This window comes from Tupaia chinensis, unplaced genomic scaffold (genome assembly GCF_000334495.1).
Source record: "Tupaia chinensis unplaced genomic scaffold, TupChi_1.0 Scaffold138491_1, whole genome shotgun sequence".
Taxonomy (NCBI): Eukaryota; Metazoa; Chordata; class Mammalia; order Scandentia; family Tupaiidae; genus Tupaia; species Tupaia belangeri.
In genome coordinates, this window is record NW_006198387.1 from 54,097 (window position 1) to 65,902 (window position 11,806).

General features: G+C 44.3%; 1 protein-coding gene across 1 annotated transcript in view; it reads left to right on the forward strand.

Annotated features, from left to right (window-relative positions):
• Positions 1 to 11,806, forward strand: part of GALNT12 (polypeptide N-acetylgalactosaminyltransferase 12) — a gene marked incomplete at its 5' end in the record, with an annotated part of 36,529 nt that continues 24,723 nt past the window's right edge. Inside the window, 1 exon segment of the mRNA XM_014592770.1 lies at positions 1 to 121. Within this exon segment, the coding sequence (XP_014448256.1) occupies positions 1 to 121 (121 nt within the window).

Sequence of the window (11,806 nt, forward strand, 5' to 3'; positions counted from 1 at the left end):
TGCAGCTGCAGGGCGAGGAGCTGAGGCTGCAGGAAGAGAGCGTGCGGCTGCACCAGATCAACATCTACCTCAGCGACCGCATCTCGCTGCACCGCCGCCTGCCCGAGCGCTGGAACCCGCTGTGAGTCCGCAGGTGGCGGGAGGAGCCCTGCGCTCGGAGCCTGCCTCAGTTTCTCCATCCCACAAGTGGCGGGTTGAAACTGGAGTCGCTGGATACAGGGGAATCGCGCCTCTTAAGAGGATGTTTCTCGGAAGAAGGAAGTGGAAGGGTTCATACAGTGGGTCGGAAGCTAGAAAGTTAAAAAAAATGAAAATAGAAAAATCTCAGAAATGGATGATTCTCATACTAAATGATTTCTTAGCTTGCCCTTGAGAAGTTGTCATTCTGTCCTGAAAAATGCGGGTGCTAAGCAGACAGGTTTAAGGTTTAAGGCGAGACCCCCTTTGGGTGTCCTTCTGGCCCCCACAGCACCCCAGGACAGCCCGGTTCTGCTGCTGTCTCGGAGCTCCGCCAGCTGAGGACTCCGGGGGCAGGGGTAGGTTTCGCTCATCTCTGTGCCCAGGCCTGGGGAAGGAGCCGATGGGAGGGAGCGCCGGCAGGTGAGGTGGGGTAGCTGACTGGAAGACCACGTCAGAGCCAGAAAGCCTCCTTCCTCTCGGTCTGGGAGTTGATTCTGGAGCTTTGGGTGGAGGAAGGCAGGAAGGAGCGGTGGTGAGAAGGCTCCTTCTGGCTAAGATCCAGCCCCGCTCCAGCACAGCTCACTCCGGTGGGTGGTGGTGCAGGCTCCGAGCCAGTGTGTGCGTAGGCCTGGTTCCTGTTGGAGCATGGGGGTTTTGTCCCTGCCCCCTCCCGCATAGGTGACTAGCTGGAGGAAGGGCTGCTGCCAGGTCCCCTCTTGAGCCCCCTCCTTGCAGACTTTGAGGGCCAGAGAAGGGGTCCTAGTTGGAAACGGTGGGGCAGCCTGCTGCATGCACCAGGCACCTGCTGCCCTTCCCTCCATGCCGTTCGTGCTATACAGGTGTGCAGTTAGGGTGAAAGAGCGTGAGTGACTCACTCCATCACACAGCTGGAAGGTGGCGGAACTAGCCTCTGGAGACTGTGACCTTCCTGGATCCCTTGGTACATGCTGACCTTAGGGACTTGCTCTTGGAATCCAGAGGGACCATGCATGCTGAAACAAAGCCCCACCTTTGCTGCATAGTTTGGATAAACTTGGAGGTAACTGTCCTCCTGTTTCTCAGGGACCTACTCCTGCCTAGCCTCATGGTTCTGCCTGAAGTATTTTTCACCGTTAATCTTTTCGAGTAAACCTCATTGGGATGGAGTGGTTCCCCCATTCCACAGCCAAATGACTTCATGCATGTTTAGCTGCTTGAAACTCCATGGTTGCTTGTGCACTGAGGCAAGGTTTAAGGGAAGTTTTCATGTCAGACTTAGGCTTCAAACCCAGCTCCTGTAAGAGACAATCTCCACCCTTTTGCTCCTCAGCTCTGTAATCTCTGGTAAGCGACTTAGCAACTCTGAGCCTCAGTTTCTTCTTCTGCAAAATAGGAAACTCACAAAAAGGGAACAGAAAGAACACAACCTAGAAATTAAAAAAAAAAATCCAAACACCTGTGAGCGCAGTGTGTACTCAGTTCTTATTAGTTTTTCCTTCTTTCCTTCTTTCCTTGTTGCCAAGAATATACCCGGGGGGTTGCTTTTGCGAGTCATTCAGGGATTGGTCATAGAGTTTTTCTTTTCCAGATCCAACTTCCTTTATTGTCAGAGATTGTGAATGTCTCTTTGAAATGTTGTGGTTGACCTGTGGGGCTTATAGTATCCTGTCTCCATGGTGACACAGCTGCCCTGTGTCCTATCAGGATTTGCTTATAGATTTTGCTGTTGCATTGACCCTGGGAAGTTAATCCACACCCAGCATGATAAGGAGTCTGAATGCCTCTTGTCTCTAATTCTTAAAGCAAGGCCTGTGGGTTATTCTTGCCCAGCCTGAGAGGAAGGTGATCTGGAAGCGGCTGGGTCTCAGCTGGGCCAGACTTTGAGGAGTAACTTTAGTGTCATCAGTAGAGTCAGGGCTTTGTGTGGAGTCTCACTTCTATTTTAGTTCTTACAGGAGTGAACTGGTCTGAGAACCAGGAATGACAGATTATGGGTTCACAGTACAGAAGTGGGGTCCCCTGAGAGTCTAATGAATACACAGAGGGGCTGGCAGGATTCTGGAATGCCCAGGAGGGAGGGCCCTGAGGGAGCATCCAGTCTAACCAGGCAGGACAAAGATCTGGGGCAGAGCTGGCTGAAGGTCTAGATCTTTTATCCATTCCTCCCATTTTGAATGGAGACTGATTTATCTGCTTATTTTAATTATAAAAACAGTAATGCAAGTTCACTCTAGCAATTTTAGGATATATAGAGAAGCAAAAAAGAAAAAAAAAAGCATTAAACCTACTACCCAAAAAACCATTGTTAACATTTTGCTGTGTATCCTTCTAGACCTTTCTACCTATAGAAATAGTTTTTGGGCCAGCAGGTGGCATGGTGGTTAAGGTGCCAGATTCCCCCATGACCAGCTGTGGTTCTAGTCCTGGACCTGGTAGCTTGCTTTCTCTCTCTCTTTTTCCCCTCTCTCTAGTGAATGCACGTGCCCTATAGCAAATTAAAAATTATAATAATTAATTAATTAAATAATTCTTTAAGAGAAGAAAATTATACTTATAGGTGTATGGATGAGAACATAGTTAAGCATGGTAGGCCCACATACTTTTTTTTTTTTTTTAATTAAATTTAGTTTATTTCTTCTGTGAGTGAAACAGAGAGGCAGCACTTCCAACAGGGTCTTCATGCCATGATCCACCCCAGCCTCAGCCAGCTCACATTGTGAGCATGTGTGATGTGGGCCTGGTTGTGTGATGTGGGCCTGGTTGTGTGATGTGGGCCTGGCATATTTTTTTTTCTTTTTTCTTTTTTTTTTGGGGGGGGGTTGCTGTAGGGTGCGTGAGCTCGCCAGACAGACAGAGACAGAGAGACAGAAAGTGAGAAATCACACCCCGGGGGGGATGGTCATGCCGCAATCCCTTCTCTTCCATTCTCCTCTTGGGATCTTGGGCACACACACACATACATCCGGCGTGAGTTTTAAGCCACCAGGTCCAGGACTCGAACCGTAGTCGACTACATGGGAGTCCAGCGACATAGGCATTATGCTAACTGCTGGTCCCTGGGCCTGGTGTATTTAGGGAGCTCTCTAGGTGTGACCCTGGAACCTTTCCTTATGGACCTGTTTTGAAAAACGTTACATTTTATTGTTGCACCACCATCTGGCTCTGCCTCCCTCCCCCACTTTCTAAAAAGCCTATTTATGTATTCCATGAGAGAGACAGAGACAGAGATATAGCACCCCTGGCTCTACACTGCAACCCACCCCCAGCCAGCCCAGATTATGGGTACCAGTGTGTCTAAGGTGCTCAGAGAAGTCTCCTGATGTAAACTGGAAACTGTCCCATGTGGGTCTGCCTCCCAGAGTGTCACATTTTACCAATGTGTCACTGTATGCTCCTGCCACCCCAGGTGTTTGTGTGTGTGTGTGTGTGTGTGTGTGTGTGTGTGTGTGCTCTCTGGAGAGAACACAGAGACACAAAGAGAGAAAGAAGTGAGAAATCACCCCCGCCTCCCCCCCCCCCAGGGAGGGGGATGGCCATGTCACAGCTCCTCCTTCATTCTCCTTGGGATTTTCAGCATGCACACCCTTGTGCCCAACGTGAGTTTCAAGCCACTAGGTCTGAGACTTATACCAAAGTCGTCCATATGGGAGTCCAGCACCTTAACCACCGTACCACCTGCTGGCCCCACGCCATGTTTTTAATGGAACTCTTTGCACTGCGGTGCACAGACTATTCTCATAGATAAGGAGTTGGGAACGACCAGGGAGTCATTAGGTGCAGCTGTTTCTGGTGTCTACCAGGCTTGGTACTGTGTCTGTCCCTTTGGACAGGGCCAGACCAATAAAGAGATATTTAGGAGTTTTGGCTCTTAATTTTGTGAGAGCCAGTGTAGACCCTGACTCCTCTGTAAATCTAATCATTCACATGTCAGTGGATTAGAGCATAGCTGTATTTCTGTTAGCTACAGAGCTGAATCCAGAAGGAAAATGATGATGACAAGGAGTCCTTGCGAGGCAGAATAGTAAGTGCAGGTTTTGTAACACTTGCACAAATACCCTATCATTCGATCCAAGGAGGGGAACTTCCATTCTGGGATGGTAACAATCCAAAGTGGAGAGCCAGATAGCTGGGCCTGGAGCCGTAGGGAACCTTTTTAAAAATATTGACGCCGAGGGCCTTCTCCGGAACAATTAAATCAGAATTCCTTCCTTCCTTTTTTATTAGAGAGAGAAAAATCCCCGATGGGATCTTTCATGCCATAACCCCTTCTATAGTCTTTTGGCCAGCCAGGATCTTGGAGCACATGGCCTGTTCAGATCAACCTGGAATCAGAAGCCTGGGCCTTCCAGTATTCTGCAGCCGTGCCCCACCGCCTACACTGGGCCTGAATTAAGAATTTCTATGGGTAGAACCTAGACTGAGTCTCATGGGCAAACACACTTGAAACCAACTGACCTAGAGCCTATGGGTTTCTGACTCAGAAGATTTAGGGTGAGTGCTTTTAAGGGTGTGTGAGAATACCAGAATTCGACCAAGTAAGGAATTAATAACATGTCAAGTGTGGTTGAAATTAGTGATGACTTCCCAGTCAGTTGAGACGTGATTCATTTACCAAAATTGGCAAAAAGTTTTAGTTTTCATATACTAGAGAGGACTTGAGGTAATCACTGTAAAGTCACTGTCATTTGTATCCTGATCTATTTCAGGAGACATAAAGCAGAGTGACAGTGCTCTCGGCTGTGCCTTTCCTGGGTGCACCTATGGGGGTGCCACATCGCAGATGCCAGCTGTTTTCTGTTCAGGCAGAGGAAGTGTGAACTGCCAGTTGGGAAGGCGTATGATTAACATACAGGCGTTGGCATTTCTCGACAGCTTATTAATGCTGTAATTGCAGATGTGTGTCTGAGTTCAGGGATCAGAGTTTAGGTGCTGGGATGGCAAAGAGTCTCATACTCCCTCTTAATAGGTAATTTAGCAAAAGCTCATGTGTCTTGCTGGGATTGACTGTAGGGAGTTGGTTAGGATTTCTCTTTTTACCAAGAAATTTGTAAGAAATATCTCAAAACATTGTCTTTGGAAAAGCATCGCACAGGGTGTGAACATTAGATGGAGGTTTCTTTTGCTTCACCAACACGGGTGTAAACTGCAGGCTATTTCATTTTATTTATTCTTGTGACACCCATCCTGTCATCAGAGTGGCGCTCTTTGAGTCAGGATCGCACATCTTCAAAACACGTTCCGTTTTGGATAATTATTTCTTTCATGGTAGAGAGTGTGTTCATGCGTGTGTTCATGTGTGTAAAAGAGAGAATCACCCTTGAGAAGGTCTCATCACGTGGTGATCTCCTTTTCCTAGCCCTCTAACTCCTCAAGATCTTCAGTACATACAGTGTGTTTTCAGGCTGGCCTTGGGATCCGAACCCACAGTCGACCAGGGGCCTTCTAAACACTGTGGTCCTGTATGCTTCAGACTGCCACCAGGTCGGGCTGGTTAGTCGTTTTATGGTGCCTTTTCCATCCTTTTTTTCCCCACTCATTCTGTGTCCTCATGTTTTAGGTGTGTCTCTGAATAACACGTTGGCTTGATTTTGTGTTTTCATTAAAAAAATGAAAAAAGTCGAGACTGATAACCTCTGACTTTTAATTTGATGGTTATGTTCATTTATATGTACTTGTTATACTCACTGATAACTTTTGGATTTGCCATCTTATTATATGCATTGAAAAAAATTGCCAGGGTACATGCATGCTCACCACTGAGAGACAGAGACAGGGAGAGAGAGGGAGCACCCCCCAATGGGATGTGGTCTCAACATGATCCCTTCTCTCCCATTTCTCTATCTATTGAGATTATGGGCATGCATCCACATGCTCCTGGTGTATTTCTCAAGTCCCTGGGTTTGGGATTCAAACTGTGTTCGGCCATGTGGGATCTGACTCCCTTAACCACTGGGCTATGGGACTGGCCTTTATTATTTGCTTTGTATGTGTTATGCTTCTTAATGTGTTTTTCTCTCATTTTCCCACTGTTTTTCTTCTTCTTTTCTTTTCTTTCTTTTTTTTTTTTTTTTTGAGAGGTTTTTGCTATAGGGTGAGTGCACTCGCCAGACAGACAGAGAGAGACAGAAAGCGAGAAATCACCTCCTAGGCTGGATGGCCATGCCGCAATCTCTTCTCCTCCATTCTTCTTTTGGGCTCTTGGGCATGCACGCACATGCACCCGGCATGAGTTTTAAGCCACCGGGTCTGGGACGCAAACCGCAGTTGAGTACATGGGAGTCCAGCGACATAGCCATTACACTAACTGCTGGTCCCTTTCTTTTCTTTTTTTAAAGGTTTTATCTATAAGGCATGTGCACTCTCTGAAGAGAGACAGAGACAGAGGGAAAGTGAGAAGTCATACCCTTGGGGGGGATGGCCATGCTGCAATCCCTTCTTCTCCTGGGACATTGGGCATGCATGCACTTGTGCCTAGTATGATTTTCAAGCCACCAGGTCTGGACTCGAACAGCACTCAGCCTTGTGGGAGTCCAGCACCTCCTGCTGCTTTCTAAGTTGATAAAGGTCCTTTTTTCCTCCTTCCTCATTCCATTTTTCCTTACTAGTTTAGCAGTTACATTATCTATTTCTAATATTTGGCAGTGAGTTTTAAAGTACACATTTAACTCAGTGTAGTCTAAAGTTAATCGATAACTAGACCTTTGAATGCTTTAGCACTGATCACCACCCTCACCCCAGTTTGTATGCCATTATGTTTCAGTATTTTAATTTTGTCTTAGTGTTTAAACAAATTAGGTAGACACTTTCAAAATGCAGTATTTCTGTTGCATTGTCTTCACATTTACCATTTTTGTACTTACCATTCTTCCCTGACTCAGAGATCTTTGGGTTTCTTTGCCTTCTTCCTGAAATACATCATTATTATTTGCTCAGAGAGGTGTACTGTTGTAAACTGTCAGTTTTACTTATCTTAGAATGTTTTTATTTTGCTCTTGTTCTGGAAAGATCGTTTTGCTAGGTGTGTGATGCTAGGTTGATGTTTGGCATTTGAAGACATTGTTCCATTGTCCCTGGTTGGTGCCATTGCTGTGAGGTGTCTGCAGTGAGTCAATTCTGCCCTATCATTCTTGTCTTTGTTATTTATTTGAGGCCATCTTTTATTTATTATATACTTATATAATATATGCATTCGATCATTTTAGTATCTGGATTAGTATTTTCTTTGGACGTGGTCTCACTATGTCACAATTTTCTTGCCTCAGCCTCCAGAGTAGCTGGGACCACAGATGTGAGTCGCTATGCCTGTCTCTTTCAGACAAGGTCTGGCTGTGTCGCTGCTGTTAGCCACAAGCTCCTGATCTTCCTTAGTGGCTGAGCCCTTTAGGGTGGGCCAGGAATTGAACTGGGCCTCCCATGTGGCCTCAGCCTGCACTGCTGAACAGCGGTGCCAGTGTGTGCTAAAAGATTTTTTTAAAAGAAATGTTGTAAAATAATATTTGATTTATTATTGTTGTTATTTTACATTTGTTATAAGACACACGTGCTCACTGCAGAGAGATACAGAGAAAGGAAAAGTAAGAGAGAAAGAGAGAGAGAGACAGAGAGAGAGAGAGAAAGTGAGAAAACAAGCCATTAGGACTAGGACTCAAACCACCGTTTGCCATGTGGGAGTCCAGCGCCCCATCCACTTTCAAGAATTTTAGGTGCTATTAATGGATGAATGCGAGCTCCTGGCCAGTGTGGGTAACGTGGTGAGACCCTGTCTGAAAAAAAAATATTATGCCATTCATTGTAGAATCATTTAGAATACAGAAAAGTATAAAAATATTAAATAAGAGTCAGTAATGGCCAGTGTGGGTAACATGGTGAGACCCTGTCTGAAAAAAAAAAAAAAAATTATGCCATTCATTGTAGAATCATTTAGAATACAGAAAAGTATAAAAATATTAAATAAGAGTCAGTAATCATACCACTTATCAGAGAGCACCATTGATGACATTTTGGGCATATTTCTCTCTGTTGTTTATTGTTTATATGTGAATACATGCACCTACACAGTTGTTTATACAATTGGCTTTTTATGACTTTGCACCCTGCTTTATTTTAAGCTTATTTATGTCTTCCATGAGCAAAGACAGAGACAGCACCCCTAACAGGGTCCTGAGGCCCTGATCGTGGGCACGCATGCCTGGCAGGCTCAGGGGGGTCTCCAGATGTGAACATGGAACCCTCGCATGTGAGTCAGCCTTGCAGAGCATCACATTCTACTACTGCACAGTGGTCTAGCCCAAGTATCCTGCTTTTTAAAAATTTAATATTATTGTGAGACCATTCTCTTTTATCATCAGATATTCCCTGAATATTTCAAAGGCCATGTAGCACCTCACTGTGTAGCTGTATACCATATTTCTTTCTTGTTTGACATTGACATTGTTTACAGCTTTTTGCCATTATAAATCATGTTACAAAGAAAATTTACAATAAGTCTTCTTCAGAGAGAAATTCTTAGATGTGTCACTGTGAGATCAAAGAGAAGAGGACCATTTTGAAGCTCTGGCACCTAACTTTCTTATGATTTAGGTGACACAAATGAAAAGCCCACTTACATATTCTAGAACTCTGGCCTTAAGCGTTTGATTTCCACAGTGAAAACACATAAACAGAAAAGCAGAAGAGGAGCTGACATGTGGCTCTAACTCGGTTTGTTCAAACAGAGAAGAAATACATTTTAATTCAAACAATGAGCATGCAGTTTCAGACTGAAGGACAGCTTTTTATATTGCAAAGGATGTGTCCAAATACCAAACACTGAGCTTTACTTTGCTATCCTTATTTTCACTGTGTCTCTTGGAACATATGCATGTCCAAAATTATGTTTTAGCTGTATCCTTTTTTGTTTTTTTAATTAGTTTTTGCTGTAGACACATGTACTTGCCAGAGACAGAGGGAGAGACAGAGAGGGAGAGGGGAAGTGAGAAATTACCCTTCAGAGGGGATAGCTGCACCGCAGAACCTTCTCCATTCTCCTTGGGATTTTGGACGTGCATGCATGTAGGCTCAGCTTGATTTTTAAGTTGCTCTGGATCTGGGGCTTGACCCACACCGTTGGCCATGTGGGATCCAGCTCCCTCGACCTCTGCACTACATGCTGGCCCTCTTTTTAAATTAAGTTAATTTTTTCTTTTCCTTATTTATTTTTTTTTTTTTTTGAAGATTTCACAGAAGCACCTTTTTTTCCATGTAGTATGAGCAATTATTGGATTGTTGGAAAAGTCATGGCATGTTATTTCCATGCAAAAATGTGTCTTGACTTTCTTGATGACCTAATAATTCTTTTTAAAAATTATTTTACTTATTATTTTAAAATTTGTTATAGGGTACATGTGCTCACCAAAGAGAGAAAGAGAAAGCAAGCCACCAGGCCCAGGACTTGGGCCACAGTCATCCATGTAGGAGTCTAGCATCTTAACCACTATGCCACCTGCTGACTCCAGCAATTAATTTCTTTTTAAAAAATATGTAATTTATTATTATTTCAGATTTTTGCACATGTGCTTGCTGGAGAGAGATGGAGAGAGAGAGAGAGAGAGAGAAAATGAGAAATCCCCACCTCTGCCATGGCCTTGGGGCAATTCCTTCTTCATTCTCCTCTCAGGATCTTGGGCATCCCCACACATGTACCAGTATGTCTTTCCAGCTGGCAGGTCTAGACTTGAATCTTAGAACTGGCCATGTAGGATCCAGTGTCTCAACCTCTACACCACCTGTTGACCTAGCAATTAATTCTTTCTGAGGCTTCTCATGGGCTACAACTCTACACCATACTGCCTTTTAGTCTGGTACCCCAGCCTAGTAATCAGACACTCTTAGGTACATTCCCATACATACACACCCATATTTCCCATTTGTAGTAACTTACGTATTCAGAGGAAAGGGTCTGCTTTGGTAAAAGTAAATGAGATTGGAGAGGACCTTTGTAAAGGCCACTGAGATGGGGCTACATGTCTATAAATCAGAGTCGACTTGGTGTTGGGATATACCCTTGGAACATGACATTTTTTCCCCCATGTTTTTGTATTCGACTTTAAATTTTGAAAAATTCAAACCTGGAGAAAATCTGCAAAAATAGTACAGTGAACTTCTATAAATCCTCTACCTGGATCCTCTTGTTATTTTGCCCACTTAATTTGCCTTTTTATGCCTACAATAATATACACATTTGAGAGTTACAGGATAACTAGCCTTTACCTGTCATTATTTCAGTATGTATCTTCCAAGACCAAGGATATTCTTCCAAGATATCACGATGCCATTATCAAAGTCAGGAAATGTGTACAATCCTGGATTTCTCTAGTAACTTCTTTTCTTCCTGATCTGGTACCCAAGTGAGAATTAAGTGTGACATTTAGCTGTCATGTCTCTTTAGTCTCCTTCAGTCTGGAATGACTTTTTTATCCTTTGTCAAACAATGCTGACATTTTTAAAGGATATGGGCAATTAGCTTATTAAATGTCTCTCAGTTTGGGTCTGCCTGATAGTTTCCTTGTGATTTATTATTGTGATTTATTTATATATTACCATACAACTTAATGGTTTAAAATAACACTAAACATTTATTATTTCATGTATTTTCTGTAGGCCAGAAATTTGGGACTACCCTAGCAGGGTAGCTCTGTCATGGGGTTATTTATAAAATCATAGCCAAATTGTTGCCTGATTTTTTTCATCATCTGAAGGATTGATTAGGCTAGCAGTTCTGCTTCCATGACAGCTCATTCACATGACTGGAAAATTTGAATTGCCTATTGACAGGAAGCTTCAGTTCCTTACCATGTAGACTCCTCCTTAGTACTGCTTGAGTAGCCACACAATATGGCAGCTGTGTTTTCCCAGGAAGAATGATACATTCCATTGAGGGAACAAAGAGGAAACCTTGATATTGGATGACCTGGTCTTAGAAGTCACGTACTGTCTCTTCTGACTTTGCTTTGAGTGCTTGGAGCTCCAGATGCAGTAAGGATGACTGAGAAGGTGACTATTAAGGTCACCAAGAAGAGCCATCCCCTCTCAGAGACTCTTACATGAATCTGTTCATATCTACCTGGCCCATAGGAGGTGATCAGAAGATATTTAATAGCCGACTAATATGGGCCCACTGGCACAGCACTAGATGGTCCATAGGTGTTAGTGTCACCCCCCTTCTTTGAAGTTCTCTGTCTCCTCTCCTGTCTTCTTTGCTCTGTCATTCAGCATGTCAGGTGAGGCCTGGCCCTAGCTGCCCAGGTGGCCTGGCTGGTCTTGAGCATTTTATCCCCATCTCAGATATCTAGCTGATCTGTTAGTCCAACCTTTGGCCAGCCCCCAGCATTCGCACTCTAGTCCTTGTGGTGTCCCTCTTAGGTTTCTGTTCCTCCTCCATCTTGTCATCAGCCACTTCTTGCTGATAGTTTCTAGGCAAGTCCTGTGACACTGGGAGTTTGTCATCGATCCCTCAGGATAGAATTCTTTGCCAGCAGGCAACCTTCAGTACAAAATGAAAACAAACGCTACTAAACGAGGAGATAGTTTATTGTTCCTATCTCTGCCAGTCAGGCCCACCCCTGGAGTTGGGCAGGCTCTGCCCTCCCCCACCCAACCCCAACCCTGG